The sequence below is a fragment of the Cydia strobilella genome, chromosome 26 (genome assembly GCF_947568885.1).
Source record: "Cydia strobilella chromosome 26, ilCydStro3.1, whole genome shotgun sequence".
Lineage (NCBI taxonomy): Eukaryota > Metazoa > Arthropoda > Insecta > Lepidoptera > Tortricidae > Cydia > Cydia strobilella.
Window position 1 is genome coordinate 588,337 of NC_086066.1, and position 27,612 is coordinate 615,948.

The 27,612-nt window shown below is 39.7% G+C and overlaps 2 protein-coding genes and 1 non-coding gene across 4 annotated transcripts in view; 2 read left to right on the forward strand and 1 right to left on the reverse strand.

Annotated features, from left to right (window-relative positions):
- The window catches only part of LOC134753164 (putative zinc finger protein 66), an 82,239-nt gene that overhangs the window by 13,953 nt on the left and 40,674 nt on the right, over positions 1 to 27,612 (forward strand). The gene's annotated exons all lie outside the window — the stretch shown is intronic.
- On the forward strand, positions 1,754 to 1,825 carry Trnat-cgu (transfer RNA threonine (anticodon CGU)). The gene has a single exon. It is a non-coding gene; the product is annotated as a tRNA-Thr (tRNA).
- On the reverse strand, positions 1,965 to 6,308 carry LOC134753127 (zinc finger protein 235-like). 2 transcript variants are annotated; one of them, XM_063688898.1, is made up of 4 exons: positions 6,113 to 6,308; positions 4,552 to 4,690; positions 3,971 to 4,033; positions 1,965 to 3,037 (listed from the first exon to the last, which is right to left on the reverse strand). In XM_063688898.1, exons 1-4 carry the CDS (start codon positions 6,239 to 6,241, stop codon positions 2,418 to 2,420), a joined length of 951 nt encoding a protein of 316 aa, XP_063544968.1. In that variant the 5' UTR covers positions 6,242 to 6,308; the 3' UTR covers positions 1,965 to 2,417. The 2 variants fall into 2 exon arrangements, with proteins under 2 accessions (XP_063544968.1, XP_063544969.1); XM_063688899.1 differs by lacking the exon at positions 3,971 to 4,033 and having other exon boundaries at positions 1,967 to 3,037.

Here is a 27,612-nt window from a genome sequence, read left to right on the forward strand (position 1 = left end):
TTCATTTATTCATGGTAAACTACATTTCATACAAACATATTACAAAGAAAAGTATATTTAAAACAAAAAGTATATATCTAGTTTAACACGTAATGGTCCCGCCTCAGCATAATGCTAACCTTAAAGTCAGCGCTGTAACATTTTTTGTGTGTGCAGTGGCATATCCGGTCCCACACGGGGGAGAAACCGCACCAATGCCCCGAGTGCCCGCTCGCCTTCAGCATTAAGTCCAACCTCAAGCGACATCACAAAGCGGTGAGTGTGATACCCCTGCTGTCTCTATACATATCCCGTCTACACCTGCTGTCTCTATACATATCCCGTCTACCCCTGCTGTCTATACATATCCCGTCTACCCGTGCTGTCTCTATACATATCCCGTCTACCCCTGCTATCTCTATACATATCCCATCTACCCCTGCTGTCTCTATACATATCCCGTCTACCCCTGCTGTCTCTATACATACATATCCGGTCGCACATGGGGGAGAAACCGCACCAATGCCCCGTGCCCGGCCTTCAGCATCAAGTCCAACCTCAAGCGACATCACAAAGCGGTGAGTATGATACCCCTGTTGTCTCTGTATGGACCTTTTATTTATTTATTTATATGAGCCTAGAGTGTCCCACTGCTGGGCAAAGGCCTCCCTCCCCCCTTTCCACGTATCCTGGTATTGACCCGTCTCCCACCAGTTTCTGTCGAGGTTTGCCGCGACCCTGGGTTTGATGTGGGACCCAATTGGTTGTTATTTTAGCCCACAAATCATCTGGCAAACGTGTCCCGCCCAGTCCCACTTCAGCTTGGCGGCTGTTTCAGCTACGTCAGCTATTTGAGTCTTAGAGCGTAGTAGTGTGTTTGATGCTATCGGTCAACTTAGTCTGAAATTAATTTTATTTTTTATGGACCTTTTAGTCTGAAAAATTTTTTTTTTTCAAATTTATTATTCATTTATACATCAATATATACTTATGGACAAATTTAGAGGAACGCAAAAAATAAGGTTTAATTACAGGATTACAGTACATAAAGTAATTTCAATTTTCTTTTGCGTTCCTCTAAATTTGTCCATGAGTGTATGAATTATTGACTCACTTTAGTTCACTCACTCACTTTCACTCAAAAACGAAGGCTCCGAGCAATTTTTAGGGTTGGCACAACTTGACGTCCCTTTGCGTGCACGACCACAGATAAAATAATGACTTGAATTTTGACAACCCTAAATAGCCGAAAGAGAGAGTGCCATACATTAGAAAGGGACAGCGTAATTCGACCCTGAACTGCTGTCAAACTTCGGTTTTGTAGGCAGTGTCCTTTCTGTACGGTAGTACTATTATTTATTCTGTGATTCAGGTGCACCTAGGGCTCCGCAACAGCGTGCCTTGCACGATATGCGGGCGCGTGTTCACCACCAACTCATGCGTGCGCATACACATCAACACCGTGCACCACGGCCAGCCCGGACCGAAGCGGAACCGGAAACGGACCAAATACGGCAAGATACCGGAGTCACCTGCCAGTCTTATGTAATATAACTTATATTTAATAAATTAAGATATTAAAATTTCTGTTTTATTTGTTGACAACCTTAAATTCCCTTGTCGGATAGATAGCAGCACCATCTCTCTCGCCGTAATCCAGTAAAAGATTCGTATAGGAGGTGCAAGCATACACTGCTCGCCCTAAGAGTTGGTTAAAGGCGCCTAGCCTTTCAAAGATAGCATACACCAGAGAATTTGGGACGGGAACCGCCGTGGCCGGGTGGTCTAGTGGTCAGGACGTTAGCCGCGTAAGCTGAAGACGCGGGTTCGATTCCCGCCTCGGCCACCGGTGGACTTGGTCACTTTTTCTTTAGTGTATGATATCTATTTCAGTTTATAACCCAAAAATTTGTCTAGGTCGATGGGACTAAGATAAAAAAAAATAAAAGAATACTCGTTTCAAATTTAATTTTTTAATCCTCAAAGATAACACTTAAATAATTAATAACGAAAACTTTTGGACAGTCATATCCATCAAATTATTATACACACTATTTTTTTTTCAACTATGAAGTACTGCCCATAGGAAATAGTATGAAACGTTATTTGTTTGTATAAAAAACCATGGCGTAATAATTTATAGTTAAACAATAGACTATACGCATGTCTAATACACTTAGGTACTTGTAGGTGTACTTTTTTTGCTACTGTGTATACTAATCTGGTCCCATACTTTAATAGCTAAAATAAAATACATATGTTTTGTGATTATAAGCTTGTCCAATGTCAGCTTTTTGAGGATCAGAGTTACCACTTAAACTCTTGTATGATAAGGATCCTAATTTTTAGCCGTATTTTTGTATATTTTCGAGAATGGTTTTCTTTTTGACCACCACACACATATGAAAGGTACGGAACCATATTTCGAAGAATAAGACTTAGAACTTAACAAGATTTTTTATCTTTCCCGTGATACGTAATCGCGGAGAGATTTGATTGGGCTTTTTCTGGTGCCATCCTCTATGTTTCCGCAAGCACTGTAACTGAGCGAACTGTCTGTTACACTGGTTACACGTGTAGGGTTTCTCCCCAGTATGTCTCCTCATGTGAATCGACAACGAATGTTTCTGAATGAACTTGTAATCGCATAAGTTACACTTAAAAGGTTTATCGCCAGTGTGTATGCTCCAATGCCTCTCGAAGTCCCCTTTCCGAGTCGTTTTGTAGGTGCAGCTGTCGCACCGGTAGGGTTTCTCTCCTCTATGCCTCAACTCGTGAAAGTGTAGATTGCGTTTGTTTCTGCTCGTATAAGGGCAGTGCTTGCAGCTGTACCGTTTTAAATTTCTGTTCTTGAAAGCTAAAGGGCCTTCGTAGCAGTTATGTTGTATGTGTCGGCTTATTTCCTTCTTGAAATGGAAGCGGCTGCCGCAGTCGTGGCATTGGTAGGGTCGCGCGGTGAAGTCGGGCGGGAGGCGGGGGACGCGCTTGCGGCGCACGCGCTTCAGCTGCACCGAGGAGGCTGACGCCTTCGGTGATGACTCCTGCTTGCTCATTGAGGCTGTATTAAATATAGTTATTAGTGCAACAAGATAGGAAAGTTGGTTTTTCTTGCGAGTGTTGATTTTGAGTCCCGAGTAAGCGAAAGATTAATTCAGATATAATTGATTCAAGAGCGAAGCGAGTGATTCTAAGTTAGAATCTTGAGCGTAGCGAGGGACTTAAAAACACGAGATGTAAAATAACTTTGCTCTGGTGTGACACATATAGTTTTTTACCTCAGTAGTGAGAACATATTAAAGGTTAAAATGTATTTCGAATTTATAATAGACCCCGAAGTATGAAGTGGCAGTTCATGGCTTTCACAAAATTAAAAAGCCAGGGAGTGACGAAAGTAGGCTTGTACGAGCTGCTGAGGTGAAAAATAAATATTATGGGACTTGATGCCCTACAGTAAGCTCAAGAAGGCTCGTGTTGTGGGTACTCAGACAATGATATACAGGTGGAAAAAAATAATGGGCCGTGGAGGAAAAGTGCCTTAAAACCTTATGTTAGCTCATTTTACTTAAACGAATAATTCTTTTATTTTTAATACATATTTATCTATATAGGTAATATTAAGCATTATAATAATAGTGTAGCATTGTAATATTTAAACTATGACGTGTAAAATTGTAATTTTATTAATAAATGATTGTATTGTATTGTATCATCGTCTAGCACCCATAGTACAGTCGAAGGCAAAAATATCGATCCAGACAAATGGCTCAAAAATATGTGAACACGACTTTATTGTCTTAGGTGTAAGAGTGTACACATATTTTTAAGACATTGCATTACAAAGATAGGAATGGCGTTCTAGTGTTTATAGGAATCTAGACGTATGTAGGACGTATGTAGATGTATGTAGGATGTAGAGATCTAACTGTCATTTTAGTAAGTATTTGGAATTAAAAAAAAAAACAGTTTGAAAGTCCTTGAAGAGTGGACTTACGCAGTATGTCATCCTCCAATATGTCTTCTTCCAGCATCTCTACTATCATTTCGGGCTCTTCCGCTGACAAAAACAATCCATTTTATAATATAAACAACTAGCGACCCGCCCCGGCTTCACCCGGTTACACAAAATCTCAACAACTTTCACACCTAAACCTTCCTCAATAATCACTCTACTGATAGGTTAAAGGTCCGACGGTTTTAAGTTAAACGCCATCTAGCCGAGAATAGGCCAAAATTTGGTTTTGGTGGTAGCGTCATCTGTGCGAGATTCAAATTTTCTTTATTTCCGAGACACGTTTTTTCCTTAGACTGTATTCATCTTATACGGAGTTACATATAAGATCTTTGATAGCAAGAAATGAAAAGAAAAAGTTGGTTCACCATTATTTACCATTACTATTAACTTAGCACCCCAAATACATTTTTGTATACATTCAAATTACAATTATGAAACTCCTTTTTCAATGCCACTTTAAATTAAATTAGTACTTAAGATTAAAGTAAATTTGTATTTAAAATATGTGATTTGGTTTTAATTTTTCATAAAAGTAAAAAAAAAGCACTTATATAAGTTACCTTTAAACCTGGAGCCCTGCAGCTGTGCCAGCAGCTCCACCTGGCTGAGCTGCACTTGCAACTTGAAGTCGCTGGCGTCTCGCAGGCGGCCCACGCAGCCCGAACAGATCCCGCTGAAGATGGACGAGCTCACCCACAACTGAACATGAAACACTGGATTTGTTTGTTTCTTAAATGTTTTTCTTTTTTTCTTGTATACTTGTTTTTATTTTTGTTTGTGCTCTTAATGTATTTTTTGGTTTGGTTAATATTTTTGTAATTATTCCTTGTGTGTATTTTTGTAATGTTTTATTATGTATCTTTGTGTGTTATCTGTCGTGGCATCACCGAATGGACCCTACGGAAGACCAGCGCTGGCTTTATAGCTAGCATTATGCTGAGTTGGGTCCATTTCGTGATGCACACTTGATGATCTCTTCTTTTCTTGCTGTTGTTGTCTGTACATGTTCGTACTTGTGTTGTGATCGTCACGAATAAATATCTTTTATTTTTAAACAATACAAGTACCGATACCTATGGCACGTGGGCGGAGGTCGGAGGGTCTTTGGGTCGCAGAGAAATAAGCGTGTGCTAACTATGAAGTATATTGAAAAATTTATGTCTCTGTTTGACCTAATGGTTGACTGGTAGAGAGTGCCTTTTGGCATTAAGTCCGCCATTTGTACATTTTTCTTTGCTTGTGCAATAAAGTTTAAATAAATAAATAAAAAATTGGACGGAGTAGGGTAAACTCGCATTATTTGGTGACACGCCTAACTCGGTGATACAAGTTTTGAAGCATGACACCCAGGAAAGCTAGTGAATTAGGGCCTTTTAAATGGAAACTCACGGCTTCTCTGGAGCCTAGTTTGTTAATCAGCGAACTAGGCTCCACACTTGCGTTCGCGGCTTCGCGCCGCGATTCGCGCATGAGTGTAGAGGGCCCTTTAGGATCGAAACAGCTTTTTAAAATGCAAGTCAACTTTAAATAGAAATACCCATATACAGTAAAACTCTCTTAATATATAATATGATCATATATATATATATATATATATATATATATAATATGATCATGTTCAAGGGCATTTTCACTTAACTGTGTACCATTAACGGCCGGTTAGCAATCGTCACAAAACTGATGGTTAGAGTTACTGATACATGACTTAAGTCGCGCTATAAAGTAAAAGTTAAAATGAAAATGTTTTTCCGGTCTCTGCAACTTGTTTTCATAAATTATTTCACGGTCACCAAGTACTTTATGTATAAACTATAGCTACCCGCCCGGGCTTCGCACGAGTAAACCAATTTACACAAAACCTGAACAAATGATATGAATGTGCATGAGAATGTTCTTAGTTTACAATGTGAAATATTCTCGAGCTAGAACATTCCCCATACAACACGGAGAACTTTCTCGAAAACGGCAGAACTCTAGTCCATATGCTTTCCCACTTAATAACGCGCGTTTTTAGCGTGCTTCCTTCAGAAACTACTTAAGTGAATTTTACGGATTTCTCAATGTTTTTTAATATTATTGCACCATAACATGTTGAATAAACAATAAAACCTTCATACTAACATGTAAATCGAAGCATTCTCTGAGCATATCGGCGTATATCTCCGTCTTGCCGAGGTGCGTGTACGGTGTAGTGAGGTCCTTGTCAGCGGGGCACCGCAGGCAACAACGACATGAACTCATTACGTCCATTTTGTAAATATTTAAGTGTTAATTAGTGCTCGTTTTTGTTTTTAATTTGTTTTCGACGCTAATCTAACCTAAAGTCGCAAACCAAATGACAATTGGCACAAGTGACATTGACAGTTGTTTTTTTTTTAGGTCTTACTTAGAGTAGCCAGCGTCATGTCAATTCGATTTATTTGAAAAAAAAAAGTTTTCTTAAGGCATCTACAGGAGGCGAGTATCATGTCCCAGAGCCTAACTAGCGCCACCGGAGAGATTAGGAACTATTATTTAAAGCTGAAAGCGGTCACTTTTGCAACAATTCTGCCATAAGAGATTGGCATCCTTTCTATACCATCCATAGGTCGGAGCAATGCTGAGCCGAACGGAGCCGAGATACCCGAAAGGAGGAGTTTCGCACCCCTTTTTGTAGGCAGTGTCACTACCGACTAGGGTTGCTCCCGGTACTGAGTCTGTATGGCCATACAAACTCAGTGGGGCCACCGCGAAAACCGACATCGACATTCGCAAATTGCGGGGATCTTTCTCTTTTACTCCAATGACGGCGTAATTAGAGTGACAGAGAAAAACGCCCGCAAATTGCGGGCATTTTATTTTATATATATCAAAGGTAGATGATATCTTTGTTAGAAATATTGTATTAGCACCCTTATAATACCTACGCATGTGTGTATCACACCTAACCTCCTTTCTGTATATGTCACTATGAATTTATCTATTCTCTTTGGTATCGACTACGCTGATGATCGGACGTGGCTCCCTATTTTACAAGTATATTTGTGTATTCAAGACAATAAAACAAATTGATATGCGAACAGTGACTGTTTATTTTCCACTGCCCTTGCGGAACCTGGTATCCGCGCAATAATCTTGAGCTTCGGTCTTGAGCTTCGTGCTTGACTTCGCTCCAAGTCTTCCCAATAGCCTTCGCCTCTGCAATGATAGTCCGGCGCCAGGTCTGCTTTGGACGGCAACGTTTCCTCTTTCCTTGGGGATTCCAGTCTAGGGCTTGCCTCGGTATGTGCTCAGGATCCCTTCGGAGTGTATGCCCAATCCAACTCCATTTCCGGCGCTTGATCTGCTGGTCGATCGGAGTCTCATTGCAGCATCTCCACAGGTTGATATTGGAAATTTTCTCGGGCCAGTATATACCGAGAATGCGGCGGAGGCAGCGGTTAATACAGACTTGTAGCTGGCGCGAGATGTCTTTTGTGACCTTCCACGTCTCGCACCCATACAGCAATGAATGAAAGGTTTTTACGTTTGACCAGATCCAGATGGCGGCGCACTGTGGACGCCCTCTGCCCCACCTAGGGGACATAGGACAATAAGTCAAAGGTAGATATAACTCCGTAATAGATGGATACAGTCTAAGGTAAAAACGTGCCTCGAAAATCAAGAAAATTTGATTCTCGTTCAGAGGGCGCTACTAGTTTTGGCCTACTGTCGTATAGATGGCGTTGACGGTTTCGTTTGTTATTTTACAATTTTAACGCATATCAGTGAAAGAACATGGGTCAAAATCATAAAATTAATTAATGCAAATAAAAAAAAATCATTTATCTATATTTAAATACATTTTATCGTATTTTTATAAATCTTCATTTTTAGTTTTAAAGTGTGTCGACAGATGGCAGTGAATTTACTGGGGTTACAAAATTTACTATGACAGTACCGCTCTAGTATAAGTTACTCTATGTATATATATAGTCCTCCTTATCGGTTTCGATGACGGCGACCTCAGCAATTATGGATTACGCCTATTATGGGCTCGAATGTGGCTGGCCAGGCCGAACTTGGTCTTAAAGACTCTATTGCAGGAGCTACAATACTCAGTACCGGGAGCAAACCCTACTACCGACTAAACTAGGAGGCCGTTGTCAGTCTTTCTGTTTTTACTAGCCTCTAACAATAGTAATTATTATGTCGTGGTGCCACATAATTCATAATTCATAAATCATAATTCGTTTATTGTCTGTAGAACATGGGTTACAATAATGGTTCTTTCAGGTCACAGTTAACATTCTTTAATAGTACGGGAGGCGACTGTATGATCTGCTACGTCATCTGATACCCTAATAAGGCATGGCACACGCTTATAAGTGATGCTAAGTTTCGAAAAAATAGTAAAAAAAATAGAATTGGCCGAACGCACGAAAAAAGAACCACTTCCGGTTACAAAAAAAAAACCGGCTAAATGCGAGTCGGACTCGCGCACGAAGGGTTCCGTACCATTACGCAAAAAACGGCAAAAAAATCACGTTTGTTGTATGGGAGCCCCCCCTTAAATATTTATTTTATTCTGTTTTTAGTATTTGTTGTTATAACAGAAATACATCATCTATGAATATTTCAACTTCAACTGTCTAGCTATCACGGTTCATGAGATACAGCCTGGTGACAGACGGACAGACAGACAGACCGACATACAGACAGACAGACAGCGGAGTCTTAGTAATAGGGTCCCGTTTTTACCCTTTGGGTACGGAACCCTAAAAATGTGAAATTTACGTCATCTGATACCTAGATAAGACTGTTGGCAACCACGTTGGCAACATATAGCAATTTCTATGTAGCTTCAGAAAACACTAGTCTGCCAGCTCTCAACTGGCCGGAAGTGAGTCTGCCGAGCATTTCAAATTTACGTAATCAGTAGATGGGGATACCTTTGTAATGCTTGGTAATAGCTTCATCTAGGTATCAGATGACGTACATTTCAGTAATTGTCACCGGAAGTGGTACTTTTTTTGTGCTTTTGGCCAATTTTAATTTTTTTACTATATTTTCGAAACTTACCATCACTTTTGTGCCATGGGGCTTATCACTGCTTATCAGGGTATCAGATGACGTAGCTGATTATACGGTCCACGCCCGTACTATTAGGTTTACACACAGCTAACATTGTTGTCCAAGGTCTAAAACCTTGGAACTCTCGCAAGAAAACTGTTTCATTATTTATTAAGTACCCTAGTTATAAGTTACCGTTTGTTAAAGCTGTTGGTCTTTCATTAAGGTGAAATGGTCAGTCACGTATTTTAAATCGAAGATTACTCGACATTTAATAAATTATATCTTTGTTTTTATAAATTTGTTAAATAATGTACTTAATGTAAATAGATTAGATTAGATATATTTATTTCTCAAAGAAAAGGCACAGTATTTTACAAAAAGGGATAAAACAAAGGCTTTCACTAAAAGATCGTCAAACTTAACATTAGAAACAGAAATAAAATAAAAGAATATAAAATAAATAAATAAAATAAATGTCACAAAAAATAGATAGAGAGAAAGTTATAAAATAACTATTATCAGATAGTTTAAATAAATAAAAAAATATAATAATAATATTATGCACCCGTAAATGGGTTCCAGCAGGCGTTCTACATGACACCAAAGTTCTCTAAACGGCCTCTACGTGTTGGATCTATATCCCCACGCACGCCTTATAAATGACCGGGCTTAACAACCCGAGAGTTTGTAACGGGGAGATACAAATAATAGTATTAACGATCATAATAATATATACATTTGTGTAGATTTTTAGAATCACTACACCTTATAAAACAATGTCCCCGGCGCGTCTGTCTGTCTGTATGTTCGCGATAAACTGAAAAAACTACTGAACAGATTTTCAATAAAGTGATTTTTGAGAAAGGTTTAGGTGTGTATTTTGTTAAGGTTTACCCGTGCGAAGCCGGGGCGTGGCTAGTAATTTAATATTGTAATTTTATAAGAATAAATATCTAAATCATGTTTCGGTCCATAACGAAAAGCTTCTTCAACGGGAGCTCCCGTTATCGTTATGGAGCAAAACATGCCGAGCTATCTTCGACATACAATACGTGAGTGATCCGTTTTAATATATGTCTGTGTCTCATAGAAGTTTTGTTATTAAAATAAAATAGACGACACCATGAGGAGTGCTATTGTAATAGTGGGCACCTTGTGCTTATACGGCGGCTCAAATGCCACCATTTATGACGAGGAGTTATATCGAAGCGTTTTGGATCCGGCGCTGTGTGACTCCCAATTAGAAGTTATAGACAAAAATCAATGTAAGTACACACTATATAAAGATTTGGCGACGCGCCTAATAGAGGCCGCGGGCGACCAGAGGGCTGGCCACTATTTCGCACAGGGATTCTACTGAGCAACTTTTTCTACGGGACCAACCACAAAAACCCGAAAAAAAAATTTACCCCCATAGAAAATGGAGCCAAAATGTATGAAACAGACAATTTTTTTTTCGCGATTTCGGGGTTGGTCCCATAGTAAAAGTTGCTCAGTATAATCCCAAAACCTCCCTCTCAACGGGAATGCACTTATTTTTAGCCACCGTGTATAATTTGTTGGGGGCAAAGTTGTTAACTCCATTATTTCCAGGTAGCAAAGTGACGTCAGCGACGTCTTAATGACGAAACAATGACGTCATAAAGACGTCGCTGACGTCATAATGACGTATAAATGCTACCTGGGTTGATATACCCGAACAAGCAAGGGTTTCAAGGCAAGAAAGTTAAACAAACTTTGTACTGACTAAAACACAATATACCAAACTAAAGCGAGATAAATACTCTAGGTTTACTCTAAAACATTAGAAATCGAATCCAAATGAACGCTTCTAAATATTTGGGGCATTTTCTATGAAAAGGGACCTTATTGTCGATGGCGCTTACGCCGCACAGCGTCGCGCGGCCTTGTATTTATATCGAAGCACCGTTTATAATGGCGTAAGCGCCATCGACAATAAGGTCCCTTTTTACAGAAAATACCACATTTATCATTCAATATCATCACATATAATAGTTATTTGTTTTACAAGCGGGCAAAGTTGTTAAACATCTCGTGCTAATATTTGGTACCCGAGCAAGCGAAAAACCCAAAATTGAATCTCGAGCGTAGCGAGTGGTTCGAAAAATGGAATCTTGCGCGTTGCGAGGGTTTTAAGGCACGAGGGTTAAACTCATTTCGCCACCGAGTGAAACACAAAAAAAATTATCACACCGGCACAAGGAAAATACTAACTGTAAAATACCAAAAAAAATTTTAACCAAATTAAATCCAAATGAACGTTATAAAAAAATATCGTTCAAAATCGTCATTTAAGTAAATTCTACCAGCTAACATAAGGACACAACTCAAAATTTGGATCAGATTACTTTGCCCCACATGTGGATAAAATGCACCTTTCTCATAAAACCTACGCTTTTATTAAAAATAAACGCGTGACGTTCATAGTTGACAAAACTAAAATGCAGGCAATATTTAGTAGATGATTGTGACAATCTTGACACATTGGCGTCAGCCGTACGACCTCAATATAGGCTCCGGAACCTATATGGCTCACGATCGAGCGCCGGGTGCCATTATATCTCCCTTTACTTACATCCATGCTTTCTCATTCGTTTTTGAACAATCAAGAGGCGTTTACCAGTTGGCGTGGTGAAAAAGTAATTAATTAATACTGTTAGCCTTTCAAAGCCTTTTAAAGTCAACCAAAGTCAAAGCAATTTAAAAAGCAAGCACGAACACGAACGTAAAGTGGCCAGTTAAGTGTTATGTAAAATTAAAAGGTTCTATTCTAGGATCTGTTCAATGAGGTTTCAGTAATCAGTAATTTATTGCTTTCATAGGTACAATATGGTCTTACATTAAAATGGTGATCAAGCTATGAACCCTGTAAGGGCACTGCAAATTAAGCACGTTACTTACAATACTATAATACCTATTACATAACATAAACTTAATCTCAATATAAGTATGGAAATTAACATCATGAGAGGGTGGAGGCCTTTGCCCAGGCCTTTCATTTAATTATCGCACTAACAGGGTGATTTTACGTACTTACTCGTACCTAGCAAAATGCTAGCAAATTTGTATTCAATCTTTTTTTTTTTATGATGAATAGGCAGGCGTTTGACCACGATCCCACCTGATGGTAAGTGATGATGTGGTAATTTTCTCCAATAAACATCACAAAACCTATAATGTTTCATACTTATTATTGGTCATAATTAGTCTTAGAAGTTACTATGTAATCTGGTGTATGTGTTATACGATTTTGACGACCGGTCTGGTCTAGTGGGTAGTGACCCTGCCTGTGAAGCCGATGGTCCTGGGTTCGAATCCCGGTAAGGGCATTCATTTGTGTGATGAACACAGATATTTGGTTCTGAGTCTTGGGTGTTTACCCATAACACAAGCCTTCTTGAGCTTACTGTGGGACTTAGTCAATCTGTGTAAGAATGTCTTATAATATTTATTATTTCCTTTATTTATTTTAAGTCTTAGGTTAGGGTTTTATAACGTGCATATAAAAGTAAAATACAAAAACACTTACAAAACATTACAAAAAATATATAAACACATTATAAAAAACCTAACCTAGGGTACCGCCGGCAGCGGGGTAGGGCCCAAGCTGCCGGTGGTCAGGGCCGCAGAGAGAGGAACCGGCGGACTATCCGCGCCGTGTCCAAGATCACCGCCTTCTGCATCTGACCCTTGATCCAACCACCTAGCGAGAGTCTCTCAAGGTGTTGGTCGAGACTCTTCGCTATGAGACCGTTCGCCGAAACGACTATCGGGACAATGATCGTCGAATCAACATCCCACATGGCGGTTATCTCGTGAGCCAAGTCTAGGTACCTACTGGACTTGTCCTTCTCGGCTTTCACGAGATTCTCATCATGGGGGATGGTGATGTCGACGAGCACGGCCCGGCGTTGCGATCGATCTATTATCACAATGTCAGGCTTATTGGCTACAATAGTCCTGTCAGTGATGATAGATCGATCCCAATAGAGCGTGGCACGACAATTCTCGAGAACTGGCACAGGTAAATACTTGTAGTACGGTACTTAATATTTATTTATTATTATTATATTTATATGATTCATATAATTATTATACTCCAGGAGCCGAGCACTAATATCAGATGTAAAAATATTGGTAATTTTGTTAGCACCTTACATTTATGTATATAAACGATCTACAAGTTCGCGTCTTTTCTGTAGACATTGCAAATTGAAGGGAACCTAAACCTATTTTTTACGCGGCACCTATTTATACAGCGGTATAATTTTTTTCAATACTTAAGACTCAAATAAGAAAAACGAAACAGAAGTGACTCTTTTTATGGTGTTCGGACTTGTTCGCGTTTTTATAGACATCGCAAATTTAAGGGAATCTAAAGCAAATTTTTACACGGTACATTTACTGGCACGATACATTTTTTCAGTACTTGATGGAATGTTATATTATTATATTATTTTGTCTACAACTAAGTACTTATACTTTTAAACATTAAAACTAAACTAATAATAATACAAATTAGTTAACTTTGCATCTGAAAATTTCAGCCATTTCGAATTTGGACTATTTTTTCCGTCTCGTCGTAATTTAAGTTGGCTAGCCACTCCTTTATAAGGTAAAGTGCTAGTTAACATTTCAAAAGACCGGACAATAGTGCGAGTCGTACTCGCCCACCGAGGGTTCCGTACTTTTTAGTATTTGTCATAACGGCAACAGAAATATATCTGTGAAAATTTCAGCTGTCTAGCTATCACGGTTCATGACAGACAGTTGACGGACAGTGGAGTCTTAGTAATAGCAAAGATAGATATAACTCCGTAATAGATGGATACAGTCTAAGGAAAAAACGTGCCTCGAAAATCACGAAAATTTGATTCTCGATCAGATGGCGCCACTAGTTTTGGCCTACACTCGTATAGAGGGCGTTGACTGTTTCGTTTGTTATTTATAATTTTAACGCATACCAGTGAAAGAATAAAAAAATCATTTATCCATATTTAAATACATTTTATCATATTTTTATAAATATTTATTTTTAGTTTTAAAGTGTGTCGACAGATGGCAGTGAATTTACTGGGGTTACAAAATTTACTATGACAGTAACGCTCTAGTATAAGTTACTCTATGGTAATAGGGTCCCGTTTTTACCCTTTGGGTACGAACCCTAAAAATGCAAGTCTAGGTAATTCGTAAATAAATTACCTGTTTCAGTTTACATCTCCAGCTTCCGCGTGCCACAAGGAGTCAACGGGCATTTTGAAGATTACGGAGACTTCTACAGATGCTTGGCTATTAATCAGAAACACCCCGGCATGACCGTCCAGGGCAAATACTGTGTGATCCGCGCTCGAGTCCTCCCAACCTTCAGAACGTCGCAGGATTCAAGCAACGTAACCTGGACCGAACTGAAGTCCAATACAATCGAATCAGCAGCAGGGTATGTTGACTTTGTCGTACCTATTACTAAATACCAAAGAGGATATAATAAGATAGAGCGGTACTGTCATAGTAAATTTTGTAACCACTAAATTCACTGCCATCTATCGACATACCTTAAAACTAAAAATGAAGAAGGATTATATCGCGTATATTAAATTTATAATACATCCCGACGTTTCGAACTCTTTACAGCGTTCGTGGTCAACGGGTGACTGAGGAAAAATTACAAAATGCAAAAATACCCACATACTAAAATAATGAACGTCGGGATGTATTATAAATTCAATATACGCGATATAATCCGTTTTCATAGTTTTATTTCATGAGTAACTATCGCGGTAACCGAAGACAATATTAAAAATGAAGATTTATAAAAATACGTTAAAATGTATTTAAATGTGGATAAATGATTTTTTTATTTGCATTAATTATTTCTATATGATTTTGACCCATGTTCTTTCACTGATATGCGTTAAAATTATAAATAACAAACGATACCGTCAGCGCCCTCTATACGAGAGTAGGCCAAAACTAGTGGCGCCATCTGATCGAGAATCAAATTTTCGTGATTTTCGAGGCACGTTTTTTCCTTAGACTGTATACATCTATTACGGAGTTATATCTATCTTAGCTAAATACTTACCTAAATATAAATGATACTAGCGACCCGCCCCGGCTTCGCACGGGTGCAATGCTGATGTATTATACACATAAACCTTCCTCTTGAATCTATTAAAAAAGCCGCATCAAAATCCGTTACGTAGTTTTAAAGACAGACATCCATCCAGACAGCAGGAAGCGACTTTGTTTTATACTATGTAGTATAAAACAAAGTCGCTTCCTGCTGTCTGGATGGAATAAGGATGTCTTTATCACTACTACATATGTATGTAGTAGTGATAAAGACATCCTTATTCCTTACACACATTGACTAAGCTCTACAGTAAGCTCAAGAAGGTTTGTATTGTGGAAAAAAAATTTGGGCCCTGGAGGGAAAGTTCAAGGAAACATTCTTTTATTTTTAAAAAGAAACAAAACTGCATTCAAAGATTTTTTCCTTTTTTTTGCTTTGAAAATCTGAAACTTAAGTTGAAAGTTTTTGTTTATTATCATAATTTATTTAGCAATTTCCTAGTTCAATAATGTATTATTTGTAAATGGTTCAGTACCTAGTATTAAGATTGTTGCAGTGCCCTAACGGGGTATCATTTGTACCTACTTCAAAATGTTTTGTACCATCCTCTGTAATGAACATGATCGCAATAAAGATATATGAAATATGAAATATATGAACTCTTTATAAACTTGGATGCAGAGCGAATTCGCAGCGTGTCGCAGTGTCGCTGCGGCTGGGGGTGTGCGTGCCGCGGGCGTGCCCTGCGCACGCGCTGCTGCCGGCGCGCTTCAACTACTCGCTGGAGTTCTGCCGCCTGCCCGCCGACAAGCCCTACGCCGCCGTGGACTACGTCGCTTTGTGAGAACATACTTTACCGTCAGCCAACATACATAATATAACCAATTTTTAAGTGCAAAATATCCATAATAATAATAACATTAGTAAGTACCTAGACTTGGCTCACGAGATAAACGCCATGTGGGATGTTGATTCGACGATCATTGTCCCGATAGTCGTTTCAGCGAACGGTCTCATAGCGAAGAGTCTCGACCAACACCTTGAGAGACTCTCGCTAGGTGGTTGGATCAAGGGTCAGATGCAGAAGGCGGTGATCTTGGACACGGCGCGGATAGTCCGGCGGTTCCTCTCTCTGCGGCCCTGACCACCGGCAGCTTGGGCCCTGCACCCTAGGTTAGGTTTTTTATAATGTGTTTATATGTCTTTTGTATTGTTTTTTGTAAGTGTTTTATATTTTACTTTTATATACATATTATAAAAATCCTAACTTAAGAAGAAAGATAAATAAAGAGAATAACATTATATGAGATACAAATAACATTCTCAAAAATATTTAAACATTAAATATCAAAACGTATAAACTGCTCAGATTGAAGTATGGTATAATAATATAATTAAGCCCTCCGGCCGCGTGGTCCGACAGTCTTGTCCGACATCGACATATCGGAGCACAAGGAATTATAATTCCTCGCTGTGCCTACTCTTGGACTATATACAAGATAAATAGTTATTTGTTATACAAGGGTGCAAAGTTGTATTTTACCCGCGAGTGTAGAATTGAAACACGAGGAAGCGAAAGGATTCTATAGGTGAACCACGAGCGAAGCGAGTGGTTCTAAAATAGAATCCTGAGCGTAGCGAGTGTTTCAACACACGAGAAGTAAAATACATTTGCGCCCGTGTGTAACACAAAACTTTTCACCTCACTATAGCGAGGAAAGTGCAACATCCACAGGCGTTAGATCATCCTCATCACTGGAATCACTCATTTCTTTACGATATTATAACATAAAACTGGAAGTTGTGTATTTTTACGCGAGTCGGCGAGAAAAGGTTTTAAGTAAAAAAATTGTTTACAATGTTGACATTTCTGATGTGTGAAATGTCAACGATGCGTTTTGAAATTGCATCGACTCAACTTGTGCGTTCAGAATTATATTTAACATCATTATAAAGAAACAAACGTTTCTTATGGAATTTTAAGGTTTATGACTTAAAATCATTAAATAAAGCTAAATTTGGTATTTTTTATTAGATTCTCAAACCATTTATTTAATGATAATTAATATCGAACGAACCATTATCATGAGCGTTTTACGTTTTGTTATCTGTCAAGCTACTTAAACACGCTCAATCCAAGGTCAAATTACTTTCCCCACTAGTGGATAAAACGCGTTTTTCCCCGCTTGTATTGAAGGATAAACGACAACTTTCCGAGCTAGTGAGGGGAAAAGACATTTATTGATAAAAGTCTAATATATACCATTCAGAAAGGTTCATAAATAAATCAGTAATTTTTAATCATTTCTTTCAGATTTATTTTGTTACTGCTTGGACTAGTGACAGTTGTCAGTACAACATATGAACTGCATCATATGTTTATACTGAAAAAAGGTAAGAACATACAACGTACCTTGCAAAACAACTTATATTTCTAAGCGTCATAAGTCCAGTGTGTTGCGCACACTGTTTGGATGCACACGGAGGAAGGAAATGGTGCGATGTTGAACTGAAATACACGTTCTTTTATAGACCGAATGATCTTGTGATGTGAAACGTTAATTAAGACAACCAATTGGTTATAAGTGTGTCTTTATTCTGGATAATGTTCATTTATATAATACGAGGCTACGTAAGAGTGTGCGTGGCTTGGCGCACACTACACCTCCCCTTTAAAAGGAAAAAAAAAGATTAGAATACAATAGCAAAAATAATCTTTTTTTTGTGTAGAGAAGTGAACAAATTACAAGTGATAGGTTGCTAGAGTCAAAATACAATGTATGAGCAATGTCATAATTAATTTGACTGTCCAATAAAGCAGGGATGTTGCGAATATTCGCATCCGCATCTGTAACCGCGGAACTTCCGCATTATTTTCAACATCCGCATCCGCATAAAATCGATGCGGGATGTATAATTTCGTCATTATTAGCCAATAGGAATCTCTCTTAATAATTTGTGTTATTTGGACTTTTAGTATAGTAATGCGATTGTGGGGTACCTATATTCTTGTACAGTCGCCATCAGATATATCGGAGCGGCCGAGGTGCTCAAAAATATCTGAACACGCACCTAGCGCCATGACAATAGAGGCGTGTTCAGATATTTGTGGCCGCTCCGATATATCTGATGGCGACTGTACAAATACTGAAAGTTTCGTTTTTTTTTTAAATAAAATTACTAAAGTGTAATATTTGACGTTTTTTATGGCGGCCAGATATTAAAAAGAAAGAAAGAAAAGACATTTATTGTAAATTAGGGGCGGCTATTCTAGTATATACTTTAGCGCCTAGGGCGGTCTAGACTGCAAATAATAAGTCCCTGTGTCTATCATCAATACTCGTAATTGAGGAACACTGCACCAGCCTGTTATATTGTTTAACCGGTTCCCTATTGTGTTGCATAATCTTATTTGGCAGAATTTCTTTTTGCATAATATTATTTGGCAGAAAACCCTTAACTAACCCACTTAGAAAATTCTGCCAAATGACTATTATGGCATTTATATATTTATGCGAAAGTATCATTCGACTAAGTTTTCTGCGATACGTGTTATGCGAAGTGTATTTCTGATAAATAATATTCTGTCAGATGAGAGTAACCCTGTTTAACCGCTTTAAGTTTAGGAGTATGGAAAAAACCGGCCAAGTGCGAGTCTGACTCGCGCACCGAGGGTTCCGTACATTTTAGTATTTGTTGTTATAGCGGCAACAGAAATACATCATCTGTGAAAATTTCAACTGCCTAGCTATCGCGGTTCATGAGATACAGCCTGGTGACAGTCAGACGGACAGCGGAGTCTTAGTAATAGGGTCCCGTTTTTACCCTTTGGGTACGGAACCCTAAAAATGACTATGTTGGCAGAGCCAGAGCGGAGGGATCAGTGGCTATGCGCGTTCTCTCTGTACCGCAACACTCGGCTGCTGACGGCCGCGCCCGGCGGCCTGGCCTGCCTGCACGGCGTCCGCGCTCTCTCCGTGCTGTGGATCATCATCCTACACTCCTCGCTCCAATTGCGACAACATTCTGTTAACGAAGAGGAAATAAGCGAAAGTGTATGTACTTGCCTTCACTTATTTTGATTTCTAAGGGTCTCCCCAGATATATCGACGCGGAATCGCATCGGCCGACGCCGACATAAAGGTTTTTCCTATCGGCTTTTGCTGATTCCGCGTCGATATATCTGGGGAGACCCTAAGTCAGTCATAAAATTCATTGTACACTCCATCGTCGTACTTTGAGAAAGTTATGTTAAACTAATTTTGTATCAAGCAGAAACGTCTGCGAACGCTATTAAGCTTATAAACAAATTAAAAGTGCAAAACCTCACTGTCTTGGGTGGGACTTGAACCCACGAACACTGGATCGCTAGCACATATTAGCTAAGTAGTTATCTCCGAGACCTCGGGCACAATCACCGTCCTCGAAACGTCAGAGGCAATAAAACTTAATTATAGGCGAGTAATTCCCGTTTTAGTAAATAATAAACTTTGTCTTGTTCGACAGGTAAGTGGACAGAGGTATTTTATTGTGTCCGCGGGCCACCTCGCCGTAGACTCCTTCTTTGTGCTAAGCGGACTTCTGCTGGTGTACACTAGCGCCGGCAAAACAGAATCACGTGAGTACTGACACACCCTTTGATCAGTGACCACCAAAAGACATCGATGACACGCCGCGCACGATAGGCGTCAAAAGTATGGACAAAAATAGTCAAAAGGTTCGGACCTCAACTCTGATCGGAGGTTGTATTAAACGCTCTTAGGAAAATTCCGCCACTAAGGGTCGGTTGCACCAAACTGTTTGTCATCGTTAAAGAGTACACTAAATTTTATTGTATGTCAAGTTTCATAGTAAACCGTCGCGGCGCGCCGGATGCACGGATTTAGATTTGCCGGATGTCGTTGATCAGTCTGTCAAGTGCGGATGGTGCAACTGGCACTATTAAGGCATCATAAGCACGAGCGCTTTTTCAACGTGCGTTATAAAAGCGCTTGAATCTGCCCGCACGCTAAATTATATTTAAATACCAAGGCCTAAAGTTGAATGTTGAAGTTGAAGTTGATCCAACAACGCTTAATAAAAAGCGCTACCGCCATCGTGTGAACAAATACACATGTTTCCATTTGTGTCATTCAAACGCTTTTTTAACGCGCGTTGAAAAAGCGCTCGTGAGAATGAGGCCTAAGCGTCTCCCGAGCGTCAGCGTCTAGTCAACTTTATGACTGCTGCTCAAGGCGACTGTAGTGTGCGCTACGTACGTTACACACACCTTCACCCTAAAGCCCGCTCCAGACTACGCGGCGCGAAGCCGCGAACGTGAGTGTGGAGTCGATTTCGCTGATTACGGAATAGGCTCCACACTCGCGTTCGCGGCTTCGCGCACGAGTGTGGAGGGCCCTTTAAAAGAAAAAAGTGTGAAGGTGTGTGTAACGTACGTAGCGCACGCTACACGACGTTGGCCCAACTGCGCAGCGACACCATTTACTTACTAGACGCTGACGCTCAAAAGACGTTAGACAAAAAACGCTCATGTTTAGGGTAAACACGAGCGTTTTTTCAACGCGCGTTTAAAAAAGCGCTTGAATCTGCCCGGACGCTAAATTCGGTTAAAAGACCAAGGCTTAAAGTTGAAAATCCAACAACGCTAGATAAAAAGCGCCACCGCCATCGTGTTTGAATTTGTGTCATTCAAACGCTTTTTTAACGCGCGTTGAAAAAGCGCTCGTGAGTATGAGGCCTTAGGGGGTTTCTCTTTAATGCTAACGCCGTGCCCCGTTTCAGTGTCGCTGAGAAACCTGCCCCGGTTCTACTTGAACCGCTACGTGCGTTTGTTCCCGCTGCTGGCGGCGGCAGTGCTGCTGCGCGCCGCCGAGCCGCGCGTCACCGACGGGCCCACGGCGGTGGACCGCACTCAAGGGGTAAGTAATAGAACGTATACAAACTTATAATAATGATATTGCTCAGAAGATACAAAAAAAAAATACAAAAATATTTATTGCCAGAAAACATTGTTAACAAATTTTTCACAGTGACTCTGACACTAGGCTTATTATAATTTCAATTTGGATAATTTTGTATTAATTACATTTTAAAGTATTTTTATAAATCTTCATTTTTAATTTTAAAGTATGTCGATAGATGGCAGTGAGTTTAGAGTGGTTACAAAATTTACTATGACAGTACCGCTCTATCTTATTATATCCTCTTTGGTATATACAAAGATAGATATAACTCCGTAATAGATGGATACACTAAGGAAAAAACGTGCCTCGAAAATCAAGAAAATTTGATAGAATAGATGGCGTTGACGGTTTCGTTTGTTATTTAACAATTTTAACGCATATCAGTGAAAGAACATGGGTCAAAATCATAAAAATAATTAATGCAAATAAAAAAAATCATTTATCTATATTTAAATACATTCTATCGCATTTTTATAAATCTTCATTTTTAGTTTTAAAGTGTGTCGACAGATGGCAGTGAATTTAATGGGGTTACAAAATTTACTATGACAGTACCGCTCTAGTATAAGTTACTCTATGGTATATATAACAAACGTATAATTGTACAATGTACTTAGAATGAACTGCAGCTATAAAATCGTTTATAATAAATATTTTAATTAGCCTAACGTTCGTTTTATATAATATACATAAGAAATGACATAAATAATAAATAAAAAATATTGTAAATTGAAATTATACCAAAAGTGCTTATATATTTATGAGACACACCCACAAGAGGTCCGTAACGACATCAATCATGGGACATTTAAGAGGTAATTTGGAGTATTCTTGATATTTCCCCGAAGCTGAAATTTATACCCTTCGTCCCATAATATCGTCCTATATTATTTATTTATGTACTGTGGTTATGAAAGAATGTTGTTTGCAGGCCGTTCGTTGCCGCGAGTACTGGTGGAGCGCACTGCTGCACGTGCAGAACATTGTCAATCCCAGAGAAATGGTAACTTATCATTATAATATACAAAATGTCGCAGCCATTTGGTTAAATAACCCAGCGTAAGAATCAATATATTATTAAAAAAAAAAAAACACAGGCCGTTCATCGTCGAATTGTCGGCATTTTTTGCGTAATGGTACGGAACCCTTCGTGCGCGAGTCCGACTCGCACTTGGCCGGTTTTAGTCACTCGCGCGACATGTTGTTTTATGTAATGAGTGTTGTCGGCAGTGCTTGGGTCACAGCTGGTACCTGTCAGTGGATATGCAGCTGCACGTGGTGTCGGCGCTGCTGCTGTGGGGGGCGGGCGCGGCGCGGGCGGGGGCGGGGCGCGGGCGCCGCATCTGGCCCGCGCTCGGCGCCGCCGCGCTGGCTGCCATTGCTGCAACGCTTTTCTTCTGTTTCTATTTCAACTTTCCCGACGTAACGCGGGATTCACCACGCACCTGGGCGTAATCAAAACTTATTTCACGAACTCTTACCCTTAAGGTCCCTCCACACTCGCGTCGCGAACGCGACTGTGGAGGGACTTTTAAGCGCGCTCCAGACTACGCGACGCAAAGCCGCGAGCGCGAGTGTGGAGTCGATTTCGCTAATTAGCGAACTAGACTCCACACACGCACGCGCGATTTACGCACGAGTGTGGAGGGCCCTTGAGGCCTCATTATCACGAGCGCTTTTTCAGCGCACGGTAAAAAAGCGCTTGAATCTCGAACGCTAAATTCGATTTAAATTTCTTTGTAGTTTTACATGTATGTAATATGTATAATTTTGGTGAAATAAAGAATATTTACTTACTTACTTACTTAAAGTTGAAAATCCAACAACGCTTGATAAAAAGCGCTACCGCCATCGTGTGTTTCCATTTGTGTAATTCAAGCGCTTTTTAAACGTGCGCTCGTGAGAATGAGGCCTTAGTGACCTTATGAATCAGAGGTCCTGGGTTCGAATCCCGGTAATGCTGCGTTAAACAGCTATACTCTACAGATAACAATGTGTAGTATCGCTGGCACTGCCAGCCTGGCAGACATATGTGCTCAACTGCTGACAACCATATTAAAATTATTTTAAAACGGGTCACTCACGTATTATTAAGTCGAATAGCTCGACATGTTTCGATCCAATTTACGAGGATCCTCTTCACGGAGCAACAACACTTCTTCACTGGCCGAGGGCGTGCCCTCTTGGATCGAAACATGTCGAGCTATTCGACTTAATAATACGTGAGTGACCCGTTTTAAAATAATTTTAAAAATATGCTGACAATTATGAAATATCGAAATCTATTTCTTCTTTACTCGAATGTGAATACTCGGTTGCGGAAACGGAGTTAAGTTAAGACGATAGTGAACGACAACTACTCCATATACGTAGTCCCCATTTACCTCCCTGGATAAATATTGACACTATCTGAGGAGAGTCTTTTCAAAAGGGCTTATTTTTCTATAAACATAAAAAACAAAGATAGATATAACTCCGTAATAGATGGATACAGTCTAAGGAAAAAACGTGCCTCGAAAATCACGAAAATATGGCGCCACTAGTTTTGGCCTAGTCTCGTATAGAGGGCGTTGACTGTTTCATTTGTTATTTATAATTTTAACGCATACCAGTGAAAGACATGGGTCAAAATCATATAAAAATAATTAATGCAAAAAAAAACATTTATCCATATTTAAATATATAAGTTGTGGTTACCTATAATTAGATAAGCATCAGTCATGATTGTTATATAGATTTAAGAGCATGTAAGATGTATTATCTGTTGGTAATCCTAAATAAAGAAAATAAAAAAATAAATACATTTTAACGTATTTTTATAAATCTTCATTTTTAGTTTTAAAGTATGTCGATAGATGGCAGTGAATTTACAGTGGTTACAAAATTTACTATGACAGTACCGCTCTATCTTATTATATCCTCATTGATAAAAAATAAGCACTTTTAAAAAGACAGTCCTCATCTCTCATGTTTGTCGCTTCGTTTGCCTTATTTCGAAATTTTGATTATTAGGTATGAGAGGAAGATAAAAACGTTTTCTTAGTCTAGCTGTACCCCGAAGATAACGGAATTCAATAAAAAACACCGTGTATAATGTCCATAGGAAATGAGGACTTTACCTTTGTATGGAGAAGCGTCCGTCCCATTCGTCCCCTATTCCCAAGTATCTTTCCCCTGGGTCATGCTACAAAAATCTGATTCCCCTGGCCATACCTATTCGCAAATTCCCAGGAAATTCCGCTTTATTAGCATCTCATTTTTGGTGACTGTATTTAACTCGTGCCAAGTTCCAACAACCAAAACAGTTAAGCGGAATCTCTTGGGAAAGCAAAGCGGAATTTGCGAATAGGTATATTTCATTTCATTTCATTTATTGATTGTAAAGTCATGTACATACATTTTATAATTTAGGTGTTACATCAATTCTGAAAGTCAGTCCATGACGTCCTGTGAGGACATACAACAATATATTAGACCGTAATCTAGGCTAAACATTATAAAATAAAATTAATTTATAATCATTTATAGCCAGGGGAATGACAGTAAAATGACCCCGCCCCCCCTGTTATTTACAGCTCGTCTGCTGCCTTCTACTGGACGTGGTATTACTATAACCCTATAGTGCGCTCCCCTCCCTTCTTTATCGGGATGCTATTCGGTTACGGTCTGTACGTCCTCAAGAACGAGAAACTTCATTTACCTAAGGTAATCCTTGTAAAAATATTTTCATCACACTTGCTCGTAAAAGGTGCTTTTACACGTGGGCGATGCGGTCCGTAAATCCTAAATTTTGACCTAGGGCTATAATGTACGCCCGAAATTAGGCAGCACTTTGACAGAAGTTTTTAGGGTTCCGTACCCAAAGGGTAAAAACGGGACCCTATTACTAAGACTCCGCTGTCCGTCTGTCTGTCTGTCACCAGCCTGTATCTCATGAACCGTGATAGCTAGACAGTTGAAATTTTCACAGATGATGTATTTCTGTTGCCGCTATAACAACAAATACTAAAACGTACGGAACCCTCGCTGCGCGAGTCCGACTCGCACTTGGCCGGTTTTTTTATCGGTAGGATAAAAAATACGCTACCCAAATTACTAATTCCACGCAGACGAAATCGCGGGCAAAAGCTAAGTAGTTATAATATGAAGTTAATTATATTTCATACTTTGGCAAAACGTTCTTGTATTTTTTTAAGCAATTATAAGTGTAAACTGGTGAAGCATAAAATACAAACGTAATTTTCAGTGGAGCATCTGGCTATGCCACAGCTGGGCATTAGTGCTGTCCTTGCTGGTGATGTTGGCTGAACACCCGGGTACCCGCGCGTACTTCGAACACCAGCCGGCTCTGAACCTCAAGCTGGCGCTGTACCGGACCTTCTGGGCGCTGGCGCTCGGCTGGCTCATCTTCGCATGCATTCAGGGTTATGGAGGTATCGCCACTTAACAAATTCAAGATGGCGGCCGATTTTAATTTTGACATGATTCAGAAGCCACTCGGGTCGGGGATTTTCAACACGATCGGATTAAAAACAAATGAAATCCAATACGGCGGCCATTTTTTACGATTCGAACTACAGATTCATATTATTTGGCCCTCAGAATAATGACTAAGTTTGGCCTTTGGTCTTCAGATATTGATTTTCATCACGTAATATGAATACTACGAATTATAGTATTTTTCAAACTCGATGGGTAGGTTGACAGGTCATCTCCAATAAAGAGGGTTATCGTTTTTTTGCTCACCAGTTGGTGCCTCTGTTGATGGTGGTCCAAAAGACTAAAGAACAGCGGTCAGTCATTGAAGTGACAAGTGATATTTCGAACTATGGAAAAGACCACCATCTACACTAGCGCCCCTAGCGGCGAATTCATACGCGTTAGCCCTCATTGTGCCCTTTCAGCAAATATCTAGCCTATTACCTTTTCTTAATACCAAAATCGCACAATCTGACATATATATAGGTAGTTTGTCAAGGGACTGTCTCATTTCAAACATAGACAGAGAGAATCATACTATCTTTGTCTTACACTAGTTCTAGCACCCAAAAGAAAAGGATGATTTTCTTTGTTCCAACTGACAAGATTTGCTTGACCAACTATATATGGATTTACCCGAGTTTAAAGTTAAGCGACTTAATTGATAACCTAAAATTGTATGGCGCCTATAAACTGACTGATTTGTTTCTGTAGGTCCCGTGAACTGGTTCCTGTCGCTGCGGCTGTGGCGGTTCGTGGCGCGCGTCTCGTACGCCATGTACTTATTCAGCAACATTTTTCAGGAGGAGCCGGACGCCACCGGCGGCGTCAACTACTTTGACATGCGCACACTGGTTAGTATTCTATTTGAACCATACAGAAAAAGTAAGAAAAGAGTGCTAACTCCATACATTAGTTATCTTACCAAACCAAAACTAGAGTTATTTTCGTAGTGCGTTTCGTGGTGCATCAAGTAGCGAAATTATCAGTTCTGCTAGTTGACAATACTGGCAATAGATGTCGCGACAAACGAAAGGTCTAATGCTCAACAATTTTCAGCTAATATTATAACCGGATTAACTGGAACTCTATTTTCAACTACTTCTGCGTATAATATTAGTTGTAAGTTTTAGCAAGTCAGTCGTCAGTCGCGACACTTGTGATATTGTGTCAAGTAGCGGTACTGATAAATCCACTACTTGACGCTAGATGTCAACTACGAAATAACTCGCGTAAGAAAACTGTTGTATGCAGTGCGAATGGGGCCTTTGTCTAATTTCAATTTATTGTATTTAGCTGTGGAAGTTCTCCGGCGACGCAATGGCCGCGGTGGCGCTGTCGGCAGCGCTCATCGTGCTGGTCGAGGCGCCGCTGCACACGCTTCTAGCGCCGCTCCTCAAGCCCCGCACAACCCACAAGTCATAAACACTTGGCTTGTTGCCACGCTCCATGGTTCTGGCGACGGTGGCGCTCATCGTGCTGGTCGAGGCGCCTCTGTACACGCTCCGCAAGCCACGCACTACCCACACGTCATAAAAACTTTACATTTAATAAATCAAAAAATAAATAATAACGGCTGTTTCAATTAACTTATCAAAGTTCCATAATGAGAAATGTGTATCAAATAGGGAAACGTGTTTTTTACAGCGGCTGCTGTCACTTAACTAACCAACGGAGCGGCGGCTAATAGTTCTCAGGGCTTCATTATACATATTCCTTAACCACTTTGGTGATGAAATAATTAGGACCGCCTCATAGACTGACTACATGCCATTGATGCCAATCGCTTACGCTACGTAGCGAACGAAACGCAATTGTCACTGTTTGGTATGGCCTGGCCCTTTAAATTTTCGACATACGCACGTATAGTGCTAGTTACCGCACTAGGGCGGTAAATTAATATGTACTGTAAAAAACTTTACAGGCCTGATTTAGTTAAATTATGTTTTATCCCTTCCTTACAAATACATAAGTCAAAATGACAGATAAAGACAAACGATTCAATAGCTAATCAGGCCAGTAACGCGTTTGTGATTAACGCCATAAAGTTT